A 26,776-nucleotide genomic window follows, 5' to 3' on the forward strand; every position below is an offset into this window, starting at 1 on the left:
TGCAAAATTTAAAAAGGGGTAAGAGGAGGAGAAGTTATACCCTGGCCTTCTAGGGTTGCCAATCTCCAGCTGGCGGCAGGGGATCCCCAATTTGGAAGCCCTCTTCAGGGTTATCAGAAAGCAGTGGGGGGAGGGTAATGTCTGCTGGGCACGCCATTATTCCCTATGGAGACCAATTCCCACAGGGTATAATGGAGAATTGATCTGTGGGTATCTGGGGCTCTGGAGGGGTTTTGAGGGAGAGGCACCAAATTTTCAGCATAGTCCAATGCAGCCGTAACAGACTAAAGTCATCTCAAAGGGCAAAACGAAAGCCAGTGAACTGAAAGGCATAACAAAAAAATCTAAACAAAAACCAACCAAATTATGGACCGTTTTGAGTTTTAAGCGAGAACGTTGTTAAGTTTTATTACAAGGTCCAAGTTTGCAGACTGAAAAAAAAAGATCTTCTCTAAACATCTGTGCAAATTAAGATTAAAGGAACCCAAAGAACCAGGAAACAGAAGACCTTTGTGTCCAACACTCCTGCAGAGTTCCTCACGGCTCGGAAAGCGCAGCAGTCCGGCCAGCGGCTCTGCCCACATCGGAAGGGTCTTTAATGTTATCTAAACTCTCGAGAGGGCCAACCGCTGTGAAGAAATCTCACCCAGACATTGTGTACCCAGAGTAAAGGACTTCCTCTAGTGCCTGGACTACCTTTTCAGGCCAAACAATGGAGCCATTGTGGGTTAACAGTTAAAACACTAATGATGCAGTCCCTCTTATCGAAGAGTAGCCGGGCGAGTGTACCACAGCAAAAATATACAAGAGTTTTGTGGCACCTAGGAGACTGAACACACATGAAGCTGCCTTATACTGAATCAGAGCCTTGGTCCATCAAGGTCTGTCTTGTCTATTCCGAATGGCAGCAGCTCTCTGAGGTCTTGGGCAGAAACTTGCCCATCACCAACAGGGCGTGGAAGCTGCGGCCTTCATAAGAACATCAGAAGAGCCCTGCTAGGTCAGACCAGTGGTCCATCTAGTCCAGTATCCCGCATTAGTCCAACATCCCACCTCACACAGTGGCCAACCAGTTCTTCTGGAAGGATAACAACAGGACATAGAGGCTGAGGCCTTCATAAGAACATCAGAAGAGCTCTGCTAGATCAGACCAGTGATCCATCTAGTCCAGCATCCTGTCTCACACAGTGGCCAGCCAGTACCTCTGGAGGGCCAACAACAGAGCATAGAGGCTGTGACATTCATAAGAACATCAGAAGAGCCCTGCTAGATCAGACCAGTGGTCCATTTAGTCCAACATCCTGCCTTACACAGTGGCCAACCAGTTCTTCTGGAAGGCTAACAACAGGGCATAGACACTGAGGCCATAAGAACATCAGAAGAGCCCTGCTAGATCAGACCAGTGGTCCATTTAGTCCAACATCCTGCCTTACACAGTGGCCAACCAGTTCTTCTGGAAGGCTAACAACAGGGCAGAGACACTGAGGCCATAAGAACATCAGAAGAGCCCTGCTGGATCAGACCAGCGGTCCATTTAGTCCAACATCCTGCCTCACACAGTGGCCAACCAGTTCTTCTGGAAGGCCAACAACAGGGCATAGAGGCCTGGGCCTCCCCTTAATGTTACCTCCTGGCTCTGGGATTCAGTGGTTCAGTGCCACTGAATATGGAGGTTCCCCTCAGCCACCATGGTCCTTTTAACTGGAGATTCAAGGGGTTGAACCGTGAACCTTCTACAAGCCAAGCAGATGCTCTGCCACTGAGCCATGACACACACCCCCTCCAATAACTGCATGCGTGAGCTATCTTATACTGAACCAGTCCATCAAGGTCAATGTTGTCTATTCAGAATGGTAGTGGATCTCCGGGGTCTCAGGCAGAGGTCTTTCCCACACCTCCTGCCTGGTCCCTTTAAAGTGGCAATGCTGGGGATTGAACCTGGGACCTTCTGCAAGCCAGGCAGAGGCTCTTCCACTGAGCCAAGTGAACGTTTTTATGATAGCACAACATTGATGGATGGATGTAGGCAAAGTGGAGGGGGCTCAGAGTCAGAAGATGGCAGTGGAGGTGGTCTTGAAAATAGGTCCTACAGGAAAATGTTGAGGTAGCTGGGTACATTTATCCTGGAGGAGAGAAAAGTTAGAGGGAATGCGATTGTGGCTTTCCAAAAACGTAAAAACTCTCACATGGATGGGGGCAGCAGTGAATGCTCTGCTGCTCCAGATGGCAAGATTATCTCCTCCCAAAATTTGATGGCACACAATTTAAGAGGCAAAGCAGTGAACAAGAACAGATGGAATACAGACTGTTTCATGGATTCTAAGGTTTCTGTGCACACACCAAATGTATAAGAATCTGGAAAATGCAACAAATGCCAAAAATGTTCAAGACGAGAAAAGGGGGGATGAAGATATTGAGTGACAGCAACGTATGTTTCATTTACTAGCCTGGATTGGAATTACCTTTTCAGGGAAGAACATAAGAAAAACCCTGCTGGATTAGGCCAGTGGTCCATCCAGTCTACCATTCTGCCTCACACAGTGGCCAACTAGTTCCTCTGGAGATACAACAACAGGGCAGAGAGACTGAGGCCTTCATGAGAACTCTGGAAGAGCCCTGCTGGGATCAGACCAGTGAGGGTCCACCTAGTCCAGCATCCTGTCTCACACAGTGGCCAACTAGTTCTTCTGGAAGGCTAACAACAGAGCATAGAGGCTGAGGCCTTCATAAGAACATCAGAAGAGCCCTGCTGGATCAAATTAGTGGTCCATCCAGTCTACCATTCTGCCTCACACAGTGGCCAACTAGTTCCTCTGGAGGGACAACAGGGCAGAGAGGCTGAGGCCTTCATAAGAACTCTGGAAGAGCCCTGCTGGGTCAGACCAGTGAGGGTCCACCTAGTCCAGCATCCTGTCTCACACAGTGGCCAGCCAGTTCCTCTGGAGGGCCAACAGCAGGGCATAGAGGCTGTGGCCTTCATAAAAACATCAGAAGAGCCCTGCTGGATCAGACCAGTAGTCCATCCAGTCTACCATTCTGCCTCACACAGTGGCCAACTAGTTCCTCTGGAGGGACAACAGGGCAGAGAGGCGGAGGCCTTCATAAGAACTCTGGAAGAGCCCTGCTGGGTCAGACCAGTGAGGGTCCACCTAGTCCAGCCTCCTGTCTCACACAGTGGCCAACCAGTTCTTCTGGAGGGCCAACAACAGGGCAGAGAGGCTGAAGCCTTCGTAAGAACATCAGAAGAGCCCTGCTGGATCAGACCAGGGGTCCATCTAGTCCAACATTCTGTTGCACACTGTGGCCAGCCAGTTCCTCTGGAGGGCCAACGATGTTCATTGTTGAATGACTACTTTTTAGGGTTCCCAAATCCCCCGCTAGGCCTGGAGACCCCCGATTTGGAGCCTCCTCCCCCCGCTGGCCATAAAAGGGAAAGCAGGGGGAGGGGAGGGGGAGAACGGCAGCCCTTCCCACCCAGCCCCAATCGCAGCAGCCAGAGCTCTTCCGTTTTCTCAGGCTGCTTCCCGCCCCCAGTCAGCTGGCCGGTGAAGGGAGGGGAGCCCAGCCACGCCCCCAAAGGACCATGTGCCTTTGCACCTCCGGAGGTGAGTGAGTTCTGTCCCCTGCATCACATTTGCCAGAAACGGGGGGGGGGGGGGCGGGGTGGAGAGGGAAACGTCTTCTCATAGGGTATAATGGGGAATTGATCTGGAGGTTTCGGGGGCTCTGGGGGAGCTGTTTTTTGAGGTAGAGGCACCAAATTTTCAATATAGTATCTAATGCCTCTCCCCAAAGTATCCCCCAAATTTCAAAACGATTGGACCAGGGGGTCCAATTCTATGAGCCCCAAAAGAAGGTGCCCTTATCCTTCATTATTTCCTATGGAAGGAAGACATTTAAAAAGGTGTGCTGTCCCTTTAAATGTGATGGCCAGAACTCTCTTGGAGTTCAATTATGCTTGTCACACCCTTGTTCCTGGCTCCGCCCCAATGTCTCCTGGCTCCACCCCCAAAGTCTCCTGGCTCCACCCCCAAAGTCCTCAGATATTTCTTGAATTGGACTTGGCAACCCTACTACTTTTGTACATTGTTTGTTTGTGGTTTCAGTGTTGTACAATTTATTTATTTCATTTTTATTTATTTACTTTGGATGCACTCCCAATTTTTGTATTTGTCACTTCCAAGATCTGACATGATTTGGCTAAAGTGGGCCAACCAAGTATTAGGCCACACAGCCTTGATGTAGCCAATCCTCCAAGAGCTTACAAAAAAGAGCCTTGTAAGCTCTTGGAGGATGGCTACATCAGGGGTGTGTGGCCTAATACGCAAAGGAACTCCTGCTAGAATTCCACCCCAATAATAACCAACCAAAAGAATGCAGGATTTGAATATCACTAACCCGTGTGCTCTCTCACACCCACATACACAAACACTTTCTTTTTTAAGTATATCCTAAATATCAGGCTGACGGAGCAGATTTCCACTGAATTCCATTGCAATGTCCTTATGCATATATACTGGAATGTGCAGAAACCTTTTCTGTATAAATAGTTCAAATCCCCCCTGAAAAGTTGCAAAAAGAAGAGCATCTTCAATGCACATTACAGGCATCCCAGGATACTGGGCTGCAACTCAAATCGGTTTCCCGTCCGTTACGCGGCAGATTCTCTCATCTTTACTTCATTTTCCAGTAAGCTTTTGCTGTAAGGAAATACTGAGCTATTTACAAATATCTTAATGGAACGTTCATTCATCTTCCCAAGCCCCCACAGTCTGAATCTATTTCCTGTGCTTACCTTTCAAAGGAAAAACAGATGAGCAAGGTACATACAGTGGAATCCTAGAATTTCCTTCGCCAAAACCTGAGCTCTCTGATCCCTAGGAACTTAATGTACGTGCCTTGCTTTCAGCTTAAGGGGAAGCACATTTTATTTGGGGAGGGGCATATATGCACGCAGTGACTGCAGCCAGAATAATTTTTGCCAAATACTGGAAACTACACGAAATACCAAGAAAAGAAGAAGACATTGAATTTATATTCCACCCTCCACTCAAAGTGGCTCACAATCTCCTTTATCTTCCTCCCCCACAACAGACACCCTGTGAGGTGGGTGGGGCTGAGAGAGCTCTCACAGCAGCTGCCCTTTCAAGGACAACCTCTGCCAGAGCTCTGGCTGACCCAAGGACATTCCAGCAGCTGCAAGTGGAAGAGTGGAGAATCCAACCCGGTTCTCCCAGATAAGAGAGCTCTGGCTGACCCAAGGCCATTGCAACAGCTGCAAGTGGAGGAGTGGGGAATCCAACCCGGTTCTCCCAGATAAGAGAGCTATGGCTGACCCAAGGCCATTGCAGCAGCTGCAAGTGGAGGAGGGGGGAATCCAACCCGGTTCTCCCAGATAAGAGAGCTATGGCTGACCCAAAGCCATTGCAGCAGCTGCAAGTGGAGGAGTGGGGAATCCAACCCGGTTCTCCCAGATAAGAGAGATGTGGCTGACCCAAAGCCATTGCAGCAGCTGCAAGTGGAGGAGGGGGGAATCCAACCCGGTTCTCCCAGATAAGAGAGCTATGGCTGACCCAAAGCCATTGCAGCAGCTGCAAGTGGAGGAGTGGGGAATCCAACCCGGTTCTCCCAGATAAGAGAGCTATGGCTGACCCAAAGCCATTGCAGCAGCTGCAAGTGGAGGAGTGGGGAATCCAACCCGGTTCTCCCAGATAAGAGAGATGTGGCTGACCCAAAGCCATTGCAGCAGCTGCAAGTGGAGGAGGGGGGAATCCAACCCGGTTCTCCCAGATAAGAGAGCTATGGCTGACCCAAAGCCATTGCAGCAGCTGCAAGTGGAGGAGTGGGGAATCCAACCCGGTTCTCCCAGATAAGAGAGCTATGGCTGACTCAAAGCCATTGCAGCAGCTGCAAGTGGAGGAGTGGGGAATCCAACCCGGTTCTCCCAGATAAGAGAGATGTGGCTGACCCTAGGCCATTCCAGCTGCTGCAAATGGAGGAGTGGGAAATCAAACCCGGTTCTCCCAGATAAGAGTCTGCGCACTTAACCACTACACCAAACTGGATCTCTTACTATCTAAGCTTTTAGACTTTGCAGAAATAGACATACTATCAGCCAGACTGAGAGATGCCAATCTCTGTGAAACTAAGAAAACATGGGAACCATTATATAATCGGTTATGTTATAATATATGAACTTCCAAAAGAAGATAACAATGTAATTTATGATAACTATTGCCGTATAAAAATATATCCTTGTCTTAGTAAGAGCTTTAAGAGATACTAATGATTATTGAATTACCGAATTAGAAGATGAACTTGCAGAGAATGTTATAAGATGACCGATACTGATGATGATACAAACTGAACAATGTACAAGTAGAAATACTACACATTTTTAATTCATGTACCCTACTCTTTTCCCTTTCCTTCTATTTCCCTTTCCCATTCCTTTTCACATGAAAATCTATTGTAAAAAAAATTAAAATAAATTTTAAAAAAGAAAGAGACGGAGGATGGTTTCACTCAAGCCCTCGTCCTGCAAAACCCCCGTTGAAGACCGCGAGCATTACGGCTGAATTGACTTAACCACAAAACTTTCTACACTCGGATACAAAAACATACGCAAGATAACGAACATCCTTCCCTACAGATCAGTTTGTCAATGGCGTGTTCTTTTGGTGCTAGGATTGCAAGGAATCTCATTGTCAAGGCGGAAGGTATTTGGGCTGCCAGCCGACTGATGTGCAACCAGTCTCCCTGTGGATAAAATTACTGGTGAAGAATGCTGATCTTAAGCAAACAAAACCGACCTGTGATTGAGTCTCAGAAAGAGCAGGACAGAAACTGTAAAAAGGGTAAAGGCAGTCCCCTGTGCAAGCACCAGTCGTTTCCGACTCTCGGGTGACGTTGCTTTCAAAATGTTTTCACAGCAGACTTTTGACGGGGTGGTTTGTCATTGCCTTCCCCAGTCATCTACACTTTCCCTCCAGCAAGCTGGGGACTCATTTGACCGACCTCTGAAGGATGGAAGGCTGAGTCAACCTTGAGCCAGCTACCTGAATCCAGCTTCCACCAGGGATCGAACTCGGGTCGTGAGCAGAGCTTAGGACTGCAGTACTGCATAGTCCCTGAAAAGCACAGGCCACGTCACTTGTAGCTCATTCGGCACCCTCCCCTATAATGCTTAGCACAGCTTACCTGCAACACACCGGCTGTGTTCAAACCTGAAACAAGAAGAACAAGCTGTTGAGTCGCAACTGACTCATGGGAACCCCACCTGTGGGGCATTCCAGGCAAGAGAACAGAGGTGCTTTGCCGTTAACTTCCTCTGCAGAGCAACCCAGAGTTTCCTTGGTGGTCCCCCATCCAAGTACTAACCACGATGAACCCTCATTAGCTTCTGAGTGTCAAGTCTGTATAAAACTCTGGTCAAGTATGTACCTAACTTTGGCTTGGGGGAAAGGCAACTTGGGTAAAGCCAACCTGTATTCCATTGCTGCTAGCTTGAACTCTCCTTTCCCCCCTCCTTTCCTTTGTTATGTAGTTATGCTTTGAAATGGGAATGTGTGAACGTTTTATCTGAGCCTTCTCAGGCCGAGCTCAGGGGGAGGCTGGAGCCGCCAACGCTCAAGTCCAAAGTAGGCCTGAGAATGAAATGGTAACATCAGTGTGTGAATGTGCCCTGCATAGTCCCCCTCCCTAAAGAATCCCTTTGAAGTGTACCTTATATGATTGCATTCTATTGTATGATCTTTAGTCTTTCAATACTAGCCTAGTCGAGAACAACAGTATCAATAAACTAGTTATTTTGTTTCAACAACGACTCGTTATTGAATCTGCCGACTTGACACTGAGATCTGAACACAAAGGGCTAGCCTGGGCCATCCAGGGAGGCAGCGCCAGTGCTAGGCTTTCTGGAGCCCTAGGCCAGGGGTAGCCAACGGTAGCTCTCCAGATGTTTTTTGCCTACAACTCCCATCAGCCCCAGCCAGCATGGCCAATGGCTGGGGCTGATGGGAGTTGTAGGCAAAACACATCTGGAGAGCTACCGTCGGCCGCCCCTGCCCTAGGCGAATCACCCACTAGCGCCCCCGCCCCCATTATTAAAAAAATATAGGGAAAATGAAGAGCACAAAACTTGAAACTTTTCACATTTTTAGTTTACTCGTTTTTAATTTTAATTTTTGTAAAAAAGTGATATGTTATTAAAAAACGGGAGAAGAAGTGCTTAGTCGGCCAAGCCAGGAAGGAGGGTGGCGGGAGAGGATGAGGTGGGAGACGAAGTCACACATCGGGGAGAGGGGGGTGGCTCGGCTTTGTGGAAGGCACCTTGGTGATGGGAAAGGACATGGTGACAGCGGTCAGGAGCCAGAGTCATGCGTCTGGGAGGGGGCACCCAGTGGTTCACCCTAGGCCAAGTGGCGCCCTAGGTGACTGCCTACTTTGCCTACTCCACGCACCGGCCCTGCAAGGGGGGGTTCACCCAAGTTTTCCTGGGTGGTCTCCCATCCAAGCACTGACCATGACTCACCTCTCCAGTTCTGATGAGACCAGGTTAAGCTGAGCTAATAAAGCTGCCCTTAGTACAAAACTTGAGGGGAGGGGGGAGTAATCAAACGATGGTTAGAGCAATTCACATCACCTACTGTCTGGTCCTTTTCACTAGAGATGCCGGGGACTGAACCAGGGACCTTCTGCATGCCAAGCAGACGCTCTGCCGTTGAGCTAGGGTTGCCAGAGATTACACACCTGCCAGCGGGTGGACTGTTTGCATGTGCAGCGCAACTACGTCCCCCAGAAGTGACGCAATTGAGTTGGGCCCATCGCACAGGGATACTAGCATTTTTAGCAAAAAGCTCTATGGTGACATAGATTTTTTTTTTTTTACCCAAATGCTGGAGCATCCCCGTGTGACATGTCCAGCGTGATTACATCACTTTCGGATCATGTAATCATACCTGGCAAATTGCATGCCAATGGAGCTCTTCGGGAGACGGGTGGCTCCCCCTGCCAGCCAATCCTGTACCAGTGGGCTGGAGGACCCAAAATTGGAGAAAAACCCACCCCTGGTGGGAGGATGGAAATCTTATATTCAGCCATACCCTTCCCCTATATGCCTGAAGGGAGGTCATTCCACTAACAAAGGTTATTTTACGGTGTGTCAATCCAGATCAGAAACCATAGTTTGAAGCTGGTTTTTTATGAACCGCAGTTCTGATTTTGCAGGATAGACATCCTGGCTTAATCTCAACATATTCCATGCCTTTAGAGGCCCCAGGCCAGCTCCCCGCCCTATTTTCCCCCCTGCTTGCACCCCTCCCAGCCTGCATGTGCAGCCAGCAACTGAGCCGCTCTTTGCCCAACTTGCTTGGTGCGGCTGCCGCTATTGTTGTTGCCAAGTTTGCCTCTCTCTGCCTCTCTCTTACGGCTTAGTAAAAGGGCTTTTCAGAAAGTGCCTGCAGTGGGGGCCACCTGCAGCAGGGCGGGCACTCAGACACTGAGATCATTTGCAAGACGACCCCCAAGATTTCAATCATCGATATGATCACATAAGAACATAAGAGAAGCCATGTTAGATCAGGCCAATGGCCCATCCAGTCCAACATTCTGTGTCACACAGCGGCCAAATAACCTCTGCTCCATATTTTTATCTAACCTCCTCTTGAAGGTGGCTATGCTTGTGGCCGCCACCACCTCCTGTGGCAGTGAATTCCACATGTTAATCTTCAAGTCCTTGAAGGGCTGTCCTAGAGAGGATGGGGTGGAATTGTTTTCTGTGGCCCCGGAAGGTAGGACCAGAACCAGTGGGTTGAAATTAAATCAAAAGAGTTTCCAGCTCAACATTAGAAAGAACTTCCTGACCGTTAGAGCGATTTCTCAGTGGAACAGGGAGGTGGTGGGCTCTCCTTCCTTGGAGGTTTTTCAACAGAGGCTAGATGGCCATCTGATAGCGATGAAGATCCTGTGAATTTAGGCGGGAGGTGTTTGTGAGTTTCTTGCATTGTGCAGGGGGTTGGACTCGATGACCCTAGAGGTCCCTTCCAACTCTTATGATTCTATGAACTTCCTGACTGTTAGAGCAATTCCTCAGTGGAACAGGCTTCCTCCTTGGGAGGTGGTGGGCTCTCCTTCCTTGGAGATTTTTAAACAGAGGCTAGATGGCCATCTGACAGCGATGAAGATCCTGTGAATTTAGGCGGGAGATGTTTGTGAGTTTCTTGCATTGTGCAGGGGGTTGGACTCGATGATCCTAGAGGTCCCTTCCAACTCTATGATTCTATGACTGCCTGGGGGCCTCCACAGGGTTTTTATCCCATACTGGTCCACATTTGGTGAAACAAATTCTATTTCAGCAATTGTGTGCAAGCCAAACCCCAACTCACAATTGCAGAGACTGTCCTGCTCACAACTGCAGGGAATAGGGCTGCCAATTCCCAGGTGGGGCAGGGGATCACCCAGTTTGGAGGCTCTCCCCCCACTTCAGGGTCATCAGAAAGCAGGGGAGGGGAAGGAAATGTCTGCCGGGCACTCCATTGTTCCTTATGGAGACTGATTCCCATAGGGTATAATTAATTGATCCACAGGTATCTGGGGCTCTGGAGGGGCTGTTATTTGAGATAGAGGCACTACATTTGCAGCATAGCATCCAGTGCCTCTCCCCAAAATACGCTCCAAGTTTCAGAAAGATTGGACTAGGGGGTCCAATCCTATGGGTCCCCAAAGAAGGTGCCCCTACCCTTCATTATTTCCAGTGGAGGGAAGGCATTTCAAAGGTGTGCGGTCTCTTAAAATGGGATGGCCAGGATTCCCTTTGGAGTTCAATGATGCTTGTCACAACCTTGCTCCTGGCTCCACCCCAGTGTCTCCTAGCTCCACCCCCAGTGTCTCCTGGCTCCACCCCCAATGGACTTCAATGATGCTTGTCACAACCTTGCTCCTGGCTCCACCCCCAGTGTCTCCTGGCTCCACCTCCAATGGACTTCAAGGATGCTTGTCACAACCTTGCTCCTGGCTCCACCCCCAGTGTCTCCTGGCTCCACCTCCAATGGACTTCAAGGATGCTTGTCACAACCTTGCTCCTGGCTCCACCCCCAAAGTCTCCTGGTTCCACCCCCAGTGTCTCCTAGCTCCACCCTCAATGGAGTTCAATGCTTGTCACACCCTTGCTCCTGGCTCCACCCGCAATGTCTCCTGGCTCCACCCCCAATGTCACCTGGCTCCACCCCCAGTGTCTCCTAGCTCCACCCTCAATGGAGTTCAATGCTTGTCACACCCTTGCTCCTGGCTCCACCTCAGTGTCTCCTGGCTCCACCCCCAAAGGAGTTCAATGATGCTTGTCACACCCTTGCTCCTGGCTCCTCCCCCAGTGTCTCCTGGCTCCACCCCAATGGAGTTCAATGCTTGTCACACCCTTGCTCCTGGCTCCACCCCCAATGTCTCCTGGCTCCACCCCCAATGGAGTTCAATGATGCTTGTCACACCCTTGCTCCTGGCTCCACCCCCAATGTCTCCTGGCTCCACCCCCAATGGAGTTCAATGATGCTTGTCACACCCTTGCTCCTGGCTCCTCCCCCAGTGTCTCCTGGCTCCACCCCCAAAGTCCCCAGATGTTTCTTGAATTAGACCTGGCAACCCTAGCAAAGAATATCCTGAAGGGCCAGGCAAAGACCACAGAACCAACATTTGCTGAAACAAACCTGATTTCAGGGATCACCTATGAGCCAAATCCCAGGCTTAGAGAAGTCATATCGTTTTTCTGTGCCGCCGAGATTCCCAGAGCCACAGAAACGATTTACACTCACACCTGCAAGGAATATCCGAAAGGATGTATAACCTTCACCGGCACTAAACCAGGCTGCTTTCCACATCCCACCAAAAATTCAGACCCAAACTGAGCAAAACGCTCCGTGTAGAAAGAGGCTTTTTTTTTGTTGTCCCGCGGCTGATTGGGGTCTTACAGAGTTTAATGAGTGCGCCCCTCTCTTCGAATAGCTCGGCTCTCCATGAATAGAACCCTGTCCTAGACGGCAAATTCCCAGCATCGACCCCGCAAACTTAGTAGCCGGAGCAGAACTGTCTGGGGGGCACACGGGCCCCCTTCTCGTTTCCATCAAAATGGGCTGTTTCGAGATCGTCGCCAACGGCGCTTCCGAGGGGCTGCGAAAAATGCTTCCTTGTGCCAAAGGTTTTCAGCTCGTGCATGAGGAACCTCCGACGTGCTAATTTTTTAAAAGGACTGTGACATATGCAAAGGACGTGTGTTCTGTTAACACAGCACACTGGGACTTCAAACGACTCAATTATTACCTCTCGGTGACTGCCTTCTAACAGTCAGTTGTTGTGGGATTGTTTGTTCGTTTGGGTTTTTTTTTTTTTGCAATGTCTTACTTATGTGCTGCGAGTGTCCCTGCTGTTGTTGTGGAAGGTGAGGAGAAATCGCAGCTCTCTCTGAGCTGAAAGAGAAGCATGCACGGCTCAGTCTAACAATGCCAATTATTGGGGAAATAAACCTGTTAGGGGCCCTGGTTGAAGACTTTCAGCATGCAATCTACTGGCCTGGGCCCCACCAACGAGACAGGACCATACATGTTCCAGAAAACAAGCTGCTAAGTTGCTACTGACCTTGTTTAACCTGTGCGAAAATCCAGGCACCTCAGTGCAAGGGCCGCATTCTTTGAGAACAATAGACCTGTCGATCAAAAACTCAGGGGCCTCGCAAAGGAAATGCTGCATTTCTCAGCACGCGGTTCCGGGGGGTTCCGCCTCCCCCAATTTCCCAACAAGAGGTTAAAGTCATTGTGGATCTAGCCTTGCCTTCAGGACAAAAATATGCTTGCGGCTTGCCCCACAATGGGAGAATTCTTCAGGACAATAAGAACTTTCAATCTGTGGGGATTAACGACGAAATCGAGGCATTGCTGTGGGGGTCGGCCCTGGAGGGATCAAACCGAAATGGAAAATTCAGCCAAGTGTGTTTTTGAAAGTCGATCTCCGGTTCACTTAAGGTGTCGGAGCTCATTCAACAAGAAAGTGACTTGTGGGGCGCTATAAAGGATTTATCATGGCATGAGCTTTCCTGAGCCGCTGAGTCAGATGTGGGTAGTGAGACTGGGGTCCCAAGAGAGCTGGAAATAAGTCCCGCCTCTGGAAATAAGTCCTACCTCCACCACTTCTGTATATCACTTCCTCCGTCGCTTCAGTTGCCCAGTAGCCGGCTGCAAATCACAGCGATTTAATGTAAGCATTTATACGCCATAGGTTGGGATTCCCCACTGTTTCCCCCTTCTCCATTGTCTCATAACAACAATCCTACAAGGTAGGCCAGGCTGAGAGTTTGCAAGGAGCGCAAAGTCATACAGCAAACTTTCATGGCAAAAGCAGGGATTAGAACCCAGGGTTCTTGTCTGCCGCTCTACCCAATACACCAGGGGTGGGGAACCTCCATCTCGTGGGACTTAATTCAGGTACTCAGGGTCTGCAAAATGGCCTATGGTTGAGGTGGCAGTTGTCCAGTGGTAATGGCCTCCCCTGCCCAATCCTACTCTACTTATTTCATGTGCTCCTTTCATTCACCCACTTGCTTTAGTAGTTTTCCATCTACGGACACACATAGGTAGAGTTTTGGGGGACTAGTTATTCATTATGCTACAGACTGCAATTTAATGATTAAGAACATAAGCGAAGCATGTTGGATCAGGCCAACGGGCCCATCCAGTCCAACACTCTGTGTCACATAAGAACATAAGAGAAGCCATGTTGGATCAGGCCAGTGGCCCCTCCAGTCCAACACTCTGTGTCACAGAAGAACATAAGAGAAGCCATGTTGGATCAGGCCAACGGCCCATCCAGTCCAACACTCTGTGTCACATAAGAACATAAGAGAAGCCATGTTGGATCAGGCCAGTGGCCCATCCAGTCCAGCACTCTGTGTCACAGAAGAACATAAGAGAAGCCATGTTGGATCAGGCCAATGGCCCCTCCAGTCCAACACTCTGTGCCACATAAGAACATAAGAGAAGCCATGTTGGATCAGGCCAATGGCCCCCTCCAGTCCAACACTCTGTGTTACAGAAGAACATAAGAGAAGCCATGTTGGATCAGGCCAGTGGCCCCTCCAGTCCAACACTCTGTGTCACAGAAGAACATAAGAGAAGCCATGTTGGATCAGGCCAATGGCCCATCCAGTCCAACACTCTGTGTCACATAAGAACATAAGAGAAGCCATGTTGGATCAGGCCAACGGCCCATCCAGTCCAACACTCTGTGTCACACAGTGGCAAAAAATTTTATATATACACACACACTGTGGCTAATAGCCACTGATGGACCTGTGTTCCATATTTTTATCTAAACCCCTCTTGAAGGTGGCTATACTTGCGGCCGCCACCACCTCCTGTGGCAGTGAATTCCACATGTTAATCCACATGTAAAAAGGAAGAAGTACTTCCTTTTATCCGTTTTAACCTGGCTGCTCAGCAATTTCATCGAATGCCCACGAGATCTTGTATTGTGAGAAAGGGAGAAAAGTACTTCTTTCTCTACTACTTGATGGTTTATGCAGGTTTTTTAACGACTGTACTATGTTTTAATTTTGGCAATTTACTGTTTATCTGTGGTTGTTCTCCGCTTTGATCCTGCTCTGTGGAGAAGGGCAGGCTAGAAATTCTAATATGATAACACACCAACCGTTGCACCACGCTGGCTAATTCGGCTGTCTTCAAACCGAGCGCTATCCCACCTCTGCCACCAGCAGCCCCCCCAATTTAGAACAAAAGTGGGGGAAAGGCTAAGCTCGAGCATACTAAGGCAAAGGCTAAGTTTCACTATAAGTTGCAAGTGGGAACAGGAGAATTCGACATGGGGGATACCATTTAGAGAAACAACATCGCTAGTTGCGGAAATGTTATAGATCAGGATTCCCGTCCTTTTTGAGCTTGTGCGTGCGCCTTTAGAACCCCAACACAACACAGACAAAATGGCTGCCTCAGCTTACCTTCAGCCACACGGTAGGTATCCTTCTGTTGTGGGGGTCACCGGTGTCAATGCAACTTTTTACAAAAATCTGCACATCCCATCAAAAAGTTCCAATGGCCAATCAGAAACCTTGCTGGACCAAAGTCCCACCTGGCCCAAGCCCCATTCTAAAAATACTAGGGTGCCAGGAAGAAGAACAAGAAGAAGAAGACCGCAGATTTATACCCCGCTTTTCTATCTGAATCAGAGTCTCAGAGCGGCTTGCAATTTCCTTTATCTCCTTCATATGAACATATGAAGCTGCCTTACACTGAATCAGACCCTGGGTCCATCCAAGTCAGTCTTGTCTACTCAGACTGGCAGCGGCTCTCCAGGGTCTCAAGCTGAGGTTTTTCACACCTATTTGCCTGGACCCTTTTTTAGTGAAGATGCTGGTGATTGAACCTGGGACCTGCTGCTTACCAAGCAGATGCTCTGCCACTGAGCCACCATCCTTCCCCCACAACAGACACCCTGTGAGGTGGGTGGGGCTGAGAGAGCTCTCCCAGAAGCTGCCCTTTCAAGGACAACTCCTACAAGAGCTATGGCTGACCCAAGGCCATTCCAGCAGCTGCAAGTGGAGGAGTGGGGAATCAAACCCGGTTCTCCCAGATAAGAGTCTGCACACTTAGAGCTATTGCTGACCCAAGGCCATTTCAGCAGGTGCAAGCGGAGGAATGGGGAATCAAACCCGGTACTTCCAGATAAGAGTCCGCGCACTGAACCACTACACCAAACTGGCTCTCGAAGAAGAAGAAGATATTGGATTTATATCCCGCCCTCCACTCCGAAGAGTCTCAGAGCGGCTCACAATCTCCTTTACCTTCCTCCCCCACAACAGTCACCCTGTGAGGTGGGTGGGGCTGGAGAGGGCTCTCACAGCAGCTGCCCTTTCAAGGACAACCTCTGCCAGAGCTATGGCTGACCCAAGGCCATTCCAGCAGGTGCAGGTGTGGGGAATCAAACCCGGTTCTCCCAGATAAGAGTCCGCACACTTAACCACTACACCAAACCGGCTCTCTCGAAAAGTGTTGGTGGTGTTGGGGGCTTCTGTTACAGGTTATACCCATCGCTCAACTGTTCTTTGGAGTCCCTAGTCTTGCTAAATCCACCATTTCTCAGCAAGGAGTTGTTTGCGTCACTTACCTTTCTGTGCTCAATAGCAGGCTGCGGAACAACGAGCTGAAATCCAAGCACCACAATGGAACTTAGAAGCCTGCAAAAAGGCAAAAGAAAACAGTTTCTGCTAAGTGTCCTGCTTCCAGTGAAACCACAAGCGACACTTCACACGGCGGATCGTATCAGCGGCGCTGTTAAGTTTCTCTCACCACCGAGCGACCACAGACCACAAACCTGAGCTCCCAGCTCTCCAGAAGGAACAGTTCTCGGTTTTGAAGCTAACAACCAGGTGTCAACCGTTCTTCTTCCAAGCTAAACAGCAAACGCCGGGGAGTTAAATCCTTCTAGGGTAAACGCAAGGGGGGTGGGAAAGAAATCGCAATGGAAGTCGCGTGTCCCTCCCGGCAGAACAAATGCTTTTAATTTCTTTAGCTGTATTGTTCTCTTCCAGTCAAAGAGGGAGTTAAGACAGAGACAGATAAACACCTGCTCTCAAGTGCATGAATTAGATGTATTTAAAACATTTCCACCTCATCTAATTATGCCTAAGTGCGTAAAGTCCCTCTGTGCTGTGGGGAGGGGGGGAGAGAGAGGAAGAGGAGGAGGAGGAGGAGGAGGAGGAGGAGGAGGAGGAGGAGGAGGAGGAGAAGAAGAAGAAGAAGAAGAAGAAGAAGAAGAAGAAGAAGAAGAAGAAGAAGAAGAAGAAGAAGAAGAAGAAGAAGAAGAAGAAGAAGAAGATGGTGATGGTGATGGTGATGGTGATGGTGATGGTGATGGTGATGGTGATGGTGATGGTGATGGTGGTGATGATGATGATGATGATGATGATGATGATGATGATGATGATGATAAATTTATTCTTATATCCCGCCCTCCCCTGCCGAAGCGGGCTCAGGGCGGCTCACAGGACATGGTTTACACCATGATTACACTAAAATCCATCGATACACTAAAACAATTAAAATAATTAAAATAGTTAGATACAATTCAGATTAAGTTAATTAACAATTAAAATTATCAAATATAAGTTAAGTTAAAGTGCCACAGTTCAGAATGTGTATAGGATGGCTAGGTGTCATCTCCGGGTGCCGTCTTAAATGCGAGTTGACAGAGGGTGGTTTTGCAAGCCCTGCGAAATTGATTTAGGTCTCGCAGGGCTCGCACCTCCTCTGGTAGTTGGTTCCACCATTTGGGGGCCATTGTGGAGAAGGCCTGCTCCCTAGTTGCCTTCAATCTGGCCTCTCTTGGTCCAGGGATTCGTAGTAGGTTTTGAGAACTAGATCTCAGTGCTCTCTGGGGAACATATGGAGAGAGGCGGTCCCTAAGGTAGGCAGGTCCTCGGCCGGCTTTAAAGGTGATAACCAGCATGGTATTGGATTTGGTATCCTGCCCTATACTCTGAATCTCAGAGTCTCAGAAGGGTGTTTTTACATTCAGTTTGATCCAGTTTTACAGTCTTCAAATCGCCTGCCACTGTTCCGCTTTAATTATTTTCCTTTTACATTTCAGTGTTTCAATTTGGGGGGGGGGGGCGGGTGTCTCTGATCAGAGGGCAGCCGGAATACCAGTGCTTAGTTAAATGTATACGATTGCTTGGAAATCGTGTCAACCCTGCAAAAACAGTACAAATTTAAATTACTAGATGAGGCAAGCAATGATATGTAAAAATTTCAAGTGCTGTCAGTTCTCATGCAAATGACTGCACCTTGTGGCTTTTGGAGGAGTCTTTTAAAACGCTTGAAAACTTCTACAATACAAGTTTAAAACGCCTGTAGAGAAAAGACCAGATCAAAACCAGTGTTGAGAAAAACGTTGCAGCAGCAGCAGCTCCGAAACTCTTCTCACCAAAACAAATGGAGATGCTTCGGGCAGCAACGATGCAAAACAGTTGTGAGAGCGTTAGGTAATATAAAAGGTGAGTTTCCAATGCGGTGATAGAGAGTCACAAACTGTCAGTGTAAAAACACCCACAATCTCCTTTACCTCCTTGCACCCCCCCCCCCCCACAACAGACATCCTGTGAGGTAGGTGGGGCTGAGAGAGCTCTTGCAGCAGCTGCCCTTTCAAGGATAACTCCTACGAGAGCTTTGGCTGACACAAGGCCATTCCAGCAGCTGCAAGTGGAGGAGAGGGGAATCAAACCCAGTTCTCCCAGATAAGAGTCTGCACACTTAGAGCTCTGGCTGACCCAAGGCCATTCCAGCAGCTGCAAGTGGAGGAGTGGGGAATCAAACCCGGTTCTCTCAGATAAGAGTCGGCACGCTTAACCACTACACCAAACTGGTGAAGGTGAAAGAGAAGAGTTGAAGTTATACTGGAAGTCTCAGAGCAGCTTACACTCTCTTTCCCATCCTCTCCCCACAACAGACACCCTGTGAGATAGATGGGCTGAGAGAACTCTGAGAGAACTAGGACTGACCCAAGATCACCCAGCTGGCTGCATGTAGAAGAGGAGTAGGGAATCAAACCCAGCTCTCCCACAGCTATCTCCTTGAGACTAATATTATGTCATGTGGCTTTTCAAATGCTCTTGTATTGATGATCGCTTCATGCTGGTCTGCCGTAGAAGAGTCAGTAGAAGAGACCAACAAGATGTCCAGGTTGTGAGCTTTTGAGAATCAAAGCTTTGATGAAGGGAGTTTTGATCCTCGGAAGCTTATACCTCGTTGGTGTCCAAGGTGCCTCGAATCTACCTCTCATATTGTTCTCCTTAGTATGCTTCTTTTTTTTTCTTAATGCTATTAAGGTTTTTATTTGTTCATGCATTCGGGGCTTTTTTGTAGCAGGGTCTCCTTTGCATATTAGGCCACACCCATGTGATGTAGCCAATCCTCCAAGAGCTTATAGTAGGCCCTGTACTAAGAGTCCCGTAAGCTCTTGGAGGATTGGCTACATCACATGGGTGTGGCCTAATATGCAAAGGAGCCCTGCTGGAATTCTATCTCTGGACCCTGTACTAAGAGTCCTGTAAGCTCTTGGAGGATTGGCTACATTGGGGGGTGTGGCCTAATATGCAAAGGAGTCCCTGCTACAAAAAAAAAAGCCCTGCGTGTATTGATTCCAAAAGCCAGAAGCAAGGCACAGTTTGGAATCACAAGGCCTATGGTCTTCACACACTTCTTCAGATAAAGTGAAATGGAATTTCCTCAACCATTACATATAGAAAGAGGAGGGGGGTAATTTCCTTCATTGCTTTTGCCCCAGAAGTGAACCCAAACAAACCCAAACAGGACTTCTAGTGTCCTGGCCCCACTGATGGACCTCCTGATGACACCTGAGATTTTTTGGCCACTGTATGAACCAGAATGTTGGACTGGATGGGCCATTGGCCTGTTCCAACATGGCTTCTCTTTTGTTCTTACCACCATAGAAACTAAGTTTATTGTTCTTGTTTGATCCTTGAACCTGTTAAATATCTTTATTTATTTATTTATTTATTTATTTATTACTTTCAATTTATATCCCGCCCTCTCCGCAAGCGGACTCAGGGCGGCTTCACTATGCTGCATGATAATCTGCCGCTAACCTATCTGTATGGACTGATAATTTCCAGTTTTGTTTCTGTCCCTGTCTGGACTCTGATTGACCCCTCCCAGCAATTAACCTCTCCCCTTTCTATATGTAATGGATGAGGACATTCTGTTTAACTGTATCTGAAGAAGGGTGCATGCATATGTAAGCTTATACAAGGAAGGAAGGAAGGAAGGAAGGAAGGAAGGAAGGAAGGAAGGAAGGAAGGAAGGAAATAGATGGGGGATAGAGGAGAGAGTGAGAGGTGGGAAGAAAGCAACTGTAACCTTAAATACATTCTCCAAGCTGCCAGTTGGCTTGGCTCAAAGAATGCATTTAAAGAGACAAATGCCTTCTCCAAGCTGGCCAACAAGGCAATGGGGGCTTCAAGAGTCACACAACATGTGTGAAAGAGCCACATGTTGCTCTTGAGCCACAGTTTGGCTTCCTCTGTTCTTAAAGGTACCACCGGACTCAAACTTTGTTCTATCTCTTTGGAAAGTGGCCATCTTTTGGACCGTCCCCTCGTAATGCGTCAAACGGGACAAGAGAGACTGATCCAGCCTCTGCTCTCCTTCGAACTGGGAGTTTCCCTTATTCTAATTTACTGTTCTGAGCAGGAGACTATACCATCAGGAGGCAAAGGGGTGCCTTTCTCTGAACGAACTTTGACTTTTGCATGCTGTCTCTTCCTCATGCATGCACACTTCTCTCCCAAACATTAGGGTTGCCAAGTCCAGTTCAAGAAATATCTGGGGACTTTGGGAGCGGAGCCAGGAGGCTTTGGGGGTTGAGCCAGGAGCAAGGTCGCGCCAAGCATAATTGAACTCCAAAGGGAGTTCTGGCCATTTCAAGGGACCGCACGCCTTTTAAATGCCTTCCTTCCATTGGAAATAATGAAGGATAGGGGCACCTTCTTTTGGGACCCACAGAATTGAACCCCCTGGTCCAATCCTTTTGAAACTTGGCAGGTACTTTGGGGAGAGACATGGGATGCTATGCTGAAAGTTTAGTGCTTCTACATAAAAAACCAGGCCCTCCAGAGCCCCAGATACCAGTGGATCAATTTTCCATTATACCCTATGGGAATCCTTAGGGAATAATGCTTTCTAACGACCCCGTTTTCTAATGACCCTGAAGTGGGGGGAAGGCCTCTAAACCGGGGGATCCCCTGCCCCCACCTGGGGATTGGCAACCCTAGTCTACAGAAAGCTCAGTATTTGTAGGAGAAAAAAGGTCTTTTCTTCAAAAGGCAAACAGCGGAAGGACCAGCGCCTCCTAATTTGTGTGCATCGTGGCGCCCACAAGTGAATACAGTCTCTTCGGAAAAATCCCATGCGAGGGCAACTTTTTTTGAAATGAACAGAGCCCTTAATCTTCAAAGCAAACGATTTAGCAGATTAAAAGCTCTCACTCCGGCGCTCCAGCGCCTTAGGATTTCGGCGATTATTCCCCGCCAAGTTTATCCCATTCTCCAAAGAGAACATTACAATCAGGGCTCGTCTTAGAAGAGTTTGCATGGAAACCAACGTCGGACAATGAAGTTAGTTTCTATCTCGCCCCGGGTACGTGCCTCGTTGACTCAAATTGCACGGCTGTTATCAACCTTCTGGGGTTTTTCTGAGCACAGAGGGAAACTGGCAGGCCGCTCGAAGCCCTTCTGGAAGCAAAAACCTCCCCTTTCGATTCAGCGGCAGTGATTCAAACGGAAAGACAAAATAAAAATTTGTTTGACGTTATTCCTAGCGAGAGTTTGCTTTGGCTGGATGCTCTGCATCTTTAAATGCTTTATTTGCCATGCCTGAATAAAAACTGGGTTTTCTTCCCAACCTTACAAAAATAGATTCTTCCGATTCCATGGGGCTTTGCTACAGGTTGGCAATCGCGCTGCGGAGCCGAGCCGTCAAGCGGAGCCAAGTAGGGCTGGTGAAAAAATGAAACTGGCGGGGCTTTTTTGAACGGAACGCAGCCCGGGTATCCTCGCCAGAAACCAAGGGTGTTTCCTTTCACGGGTGACACTGAAGATTCGTTTTAAGTTGGAATGTGTCGCTTGTAAATGGTGCTCTACCGCGAGAGCAAAAGTAAGAGACAAGCTTTATATAAGAAGCACTTTTCGGTTTTGGCCTTTTTTTTGTAGCAGGAACTCCTTTGCATATTAGGCCACGCCCATGTGATGTAGCCAATCCTCCTGGAGCTTACAGTAGGCCCTGTACTAAGAGTCCTGTAAGTTCTTGGAGGATTGGCTACATCAGGGGGCATGGCCTAATATGCAAAGGAGTTCCTGCTATTAAAAAAGCCCTGGGTTTTGACAAATATTCCCTTCTCATCCTGTTTACTGGGCTGAGAAGTGGTTTTGTTTGGTTTTTTAAAGCATCTTTGCTTGTGAATAGACTTACCAGAATGACCAGTTTCATAATGGAAAACCTGGAGAACTTCAGGTTGGGCTCAACAAAGGGTCTTTGCTGTTTGCCAACCTCCAGTTGGAGCCTGCAATTGGTCTGGAGTTAGAGCTGATTCTCAGACCACAGAAAGCAGCTCCCCTGGAGAAAGCGGTCACTTTGAAAGGGCGATTCGATGACATTATGCCCCACAAGCCCCTCCCCAAACCCCACCCTCCTCTAGCCCCATCCCCAAATCTGGCAAACCTACAGTATAAACCTTTTAACAAGCGGTTTGGTGTCGTGGTGAAGTGCACAGACTCTTATCTGGGAGAACCGAAGTTGAATCCCCACTCCTCCACATGCAGCTGCTGGGGTGACCTTGGGTCAGTCACAGCTCTCTCAGAGCTATTCTCTCAAGAGCAGTTCTCTCTGGGCTCTCTCAGCCCCACCTACCTCACAGGGTGTTGGTTGTAGGGAGGGGAAAGGAAAGGCGATTGTAAGCTGCTCTGAGACTCTGAATGAAGGGCAGGGTATAAACCCAGCCTCCTGCTCCTCCTCTTCTTCTTCTTAACTTTCTCAAAGATAACAACCACCAAAAACAATGCAATAAGACGACCAATTTCCCGCTAGCGTTACGCCGCTCTCACACTCCTCTTCTCTGTGGGGCTTCCATCGGATTGCACACTCTCTGCCCCGGGGTTAGCGTTGCCAAGTCCAATTCAAGAAGTATCTGGGGACTTTGGGGGTGGAGCCAGGAGACTTTAGGGGCAGAGCCAGGAGACATTGGGGGCGGAGCCAGGAACAAGGGTGTGACAAGCATAATTGAACTCCAAGGGAGTTCTGGCCATCACATTTAAAAGTACAGCACACCTTTTTAAATGTCTTCCTTCCATAGGAAATAATGGATAGGGGCACCTTCTTTTGGGGCTCATAGAATTGGACCCCCTAGTCCAATCGTTTTGAAACTTGGGGGGTACTTTGGGGAGAGGCACTAAATACTATACTGAAATTTTGGTGCCTCTACCTCAAAAAACAGCTCTCTCAGAGCCCCCGAAACCTCCAGATCAATTCCCCATTATACCCTATGAGAATCGATCTCCACATAGGGAATAATGAAGCGCTCAGCAGACGTCATCCCCCCCCCCTCCGTTTCTGGCGACTCTGAAGTGAGGGATTGGCCTCTCTACTCACGAGTTGCAGCCAACTTCTTCCAAGTAACACAGACACCCCATCCCAAGAGGAAGCCTTTCCAATTGGAGACTGGAGCCTCCGGAGGGGGAAAGTCACATGGTGGCTTTGGGGGCGGGGCTTCCCCCGCCGGCCAGCTGACTGGGGGAGGGAAGGAGCCTGGGAAAGCGGAAGAACCCCGCTGGGACCTGGGGATTGGCAAGCCTACCCGGGGCTGCAACTTACTCCGCCTCTTTCGTGCAGCAAACAAGATTCTCTAAAAACCAGTTTCTGTTTGCCATGTGAAAAAGGTGGAGTTGGTTGCAGCCCCGGGGCAGAGAGTGTGAAATCCAACAGAAGCCCCGTGGAGAAGAGGAGCGTGAGAACGGCATAAAGCTAATGGGAAATCAGCCAGAGTCTATAAGACCTGCCTTGTACACAATGAGAAAACTGGATTGCAAGAATCGGTGGGAAGGACCACGGTAACTCATACAATAAGCAGCGTGAATCATAAGTACCACAGCTCACCTTAAGGACGCTTTCAGATTGTCCAGCATGGCTCAGGACCTTCAATGGAATACGGTCGGAGGGGAAGAAATGCCTTCCAGCGTGCCCAAATGTCAGGGTGTATTATAGAAAAATCCTGGGGAAGGAAAACAAAGCAATAAGAGCGGTTACTCACCAGCATTTGTTATCTGATGCTTTCAACCTGACTTCAGTTTCATAAGGACGGTAGAGAGTCGGCTCCGGATACTTCTAACAGAAGAAGAAGAAGATATTGGATTTATATCCCGCCCTCCACTCCGAAGAGTCTCAGAGCGGCTCACAATCTCCTTTACCTTCCTCCCCCACAACAAACACCCTGTGAGGTGGGTGGGGCTGGAGAGGGCTCTCACAGCAGCTGCCCTTTCATTTTTTTTCTTTTTTTTTTAATATAAAAGCTTTATTGGTATAAAGTTCAAGGTACAAAGGTGGTAGTACATCAGCAGATGCATAGCATATACCAATATATAGTGAGGAAGTGGATACATACAATGTTAACCATTAAAAAACTAATTCCAACAGTAGTTGGCATGACATTAATATAGCATGGTGTGAGTCATTAGGGTTTCTGCTGTCTTTTGAGACTTTATCAATAAAGGGATGCCATTTACACACGAAGTCCGAGGAAGCGGTCTGGGAGGAGCAACGAGGATCTAAGTCTCACAGCAGCTGCCCTTTCAAGGACAACTTCTGCCAGAGCTATGGCTGACCCAAGGCCATTCCAGCAGGTGGAGGAGTGGGGAATCAAACCCGGTTCTCCCAGATAAGAGTCCACACACTTAACCACTACACCAAACTGGCTCTCCTTCTAACAGGTATGTTCTAACATACCTCTTCTAACAGGTATGTTAGAAGCCAGTTTGGCGTAGTGGTTAAGTGTGTGGACTCTTATCTGGGAGAACCGGGGTTGATTCCCCACTCCTCCACTTGCAGCTGCTGGAATGGCCTTGGGTCAGCCGTAGCTCTGGCAGAGGTTGTCCTTGAAAGGGCAGCTGCTGTGAGAGCCCTCTCAGCCCCAACCGTCTCACAGGGTGTCTGTTGTGGGGGAGGAAGATAAAGGAGATTGTGAGCCGCTCTGAGACTCTTCGGAGTGGAGGGCGGGATAGAAATCCAATATCTTCTTCATCTTCATCTTATGTTCAGGCAAGCGCATTCATTGTTCCCGCGGCAATCCGTCGGGGGAAGGGGCCACGGTTTCGTGACATAGCGCATACCTTTGCACAGGGCCTTTTGGGGGGGGTAGAAAAAGTTCAGCAGAAGCTCATCTGCCTATCAGGCCACACCCCCTGACGCCCCCATCGATTCACACGGGGGGGGTTGCAGAAAAAGCCCAGTGGGAGCTCATTTGCACGTTCGACCACACCCCCTGCCGCCGAGCCAGCCGGAACTGTGTCCCTCTGCATTCCTGCTCCAAAAAAGCCCTGCCTTCACATGCACACCGCAGCTTCTGTCCCTGCTATCCCTGGTATAAAGGGACTTGGGTGTTAAGAAAAGACGTGACTTCGCTAGGAACCCAGGAAGGCCTCTGTCGGTAAAAGCAGACAAGGCGGAGCGAGTCTTCATTGATTCATTCCGTATAATACTGTCGAGAACCAACCTGGATGGCCCAGGCTAGCCCAGTCTCGTCAGATGCTGGAAGCTAAACAGGGCCAGCCCTGCCTAGTACCAAGAGGGACGGCGGCTCAGTGGTAGAGCATCTGCTTGGGAAGCAGAAGGTCCCAGGTTCAATCCCCGGCATCTCCAAAAAGGGTCCAGGCAAATAGGTGTGAAAAACCTCACCTTGAGACCCTGGAGAGCTGCTGCCAGTCTGAGAAGACAATACTGACTTTGATGGACTGAGGGTCTGATTCAGTAGAAGGCAGCTTCATATGTTCATATGTTCAAGAGAGCCCAGGGTTGCTACGCAGAGGCAGGCAACGGCAAACCACCTCCGAATGCCTTGAAAACCCTACAGGGTCACCGTAAACAGAGCCAGATTAACAACTAGGCCAAGTAGGCACTGCCCTTTGGGTCCCCATGCCTTTAGAGGCCCCGGGCTGGCTTTCCCAGCATTGGGGAAAGTGCATTGGAAGAATTATAGCATTGGAAAAAGTCCAGAAAAGGGCAACTGGAATGATTAAAGGTTTGGAACACTTTCCCGATGAAGAAAGGTTAAAACGCTTGGGGCTCTTTAGCTTGGAGAAACGTCGACTGCGGGGTGACATGATGGAGGTTTACAAGATTATGCATGGGATGGAGAAGGTAGAGAAAGAAGTCCTTTTCTCCCTTTCTCACAATACAAGAACTTGTGGGCTTTCGATGAAATTGCTGAGCAGTCGGGTTAGAACGGATAAAAGGAAGCCCTTCTTCACCCAAAGGGTGATTAACATGTGGAATTCACTGCCACAGGAGGTGGTGGCGGCTACAAGCATAGCCAGCTTTAAGAGGGGATTGGATAAAAATATGGGTCAGAGGTCCATCAGTGGCTAATAGCCACAGTATATATATGTGTGTGTGTATGTGTGTGTGCACATCTTTTTAAATGCCTTCCTTCCATAGGAAATAATGAAGGATAGGGGCACCTTCTTTTGGGGCTCATAGAATTGGACCCCCTGGTCCAATCTTTTTGAAACTTGGGAGGTATTTTGGGGAGAGGCACTAGATGCTATACTGAAAATTTGGTGCCTCTATCTCAAAAAACACCCCCCCCAGAGTCCCCGATACCCACAGATCAATTCCCCATCATTCCCTATGGGAATCGTTCATGGAGGTGCATGATGGCTGTGGGGGTGGGGCTTCCCTCACCGGCCAGCTGGCTGGGGGAGGGGGGAAGCCTGTAAAACCGGGGGATCCCCCTCTGGGACCTGGGGATTGGGAAGCCTAACTTCAACTCTTTTTGGAGGGGGGGTGGGGAAGAAGGGAGAAAAAGATTTCAAAGGCCTTCCAACATGGCATTTGTAGCCAGGCATCAAGTTTCATGAGCCCTCTCTTTCTTTGCACCCCCTCGCCTTTCAGAACCCAGGATCACGCTTGCAAGGAGCACTTGCGTGTCTTCGTAAGAT

The 26,776-nt window shown here is 48.8% G+C and overlaps 1 protein-coding gene across 1 annotated transcript in view; it reads right to left on the bottom strand.

Moving 5' to 3' along the window:
* The window catches only part of THSD4 (thrombospondin type 1 domain containing 4), a 434,172-nt gene extending 410,333 nt beyond the window's left edge, over nucleotides 1-23,839 (bottom strand). Inside the window, exons 1-2 of the mRNA XM_060259859.1 lie at nucleotides 23,721-23,839; nucleotides 16,162-16,231 (exon numbers count right to left, since the gene is read on the bottom strand). Coding sequence (XP_060115842.1) covers nucleotides 16,162-16,231; nucleotides 23,721-23,749 — 99 coding nt within the window. The 5' untranslated portion in view covers nucleotides 23,750-23,839. The remainder of the gene's footprint in view (nucleotides 1-16,161; nucleotides 16,232-23,720) is intronic.
* Nucleotides 23,840-26,776: the final 2,937 nt, after the last annotated feature.

Source organism: Heteronotia binoei, chromosome 19, assembly GCF_032191835.1.
Source record: "Heteronotia binoei isolate CCM8104 ecotype False Entrance Well chromosome 19, APGP_CSIRO_Hbin_v1, whole genome shotgun sequence".
Classification (NCBI taxonomy): domain Eukaryota; kingdom Metazoa; phylum Chordata; class Lepidosauria; order Squamata; family Gekkonidae; genus Heteronotia; species Heteronotia binoei.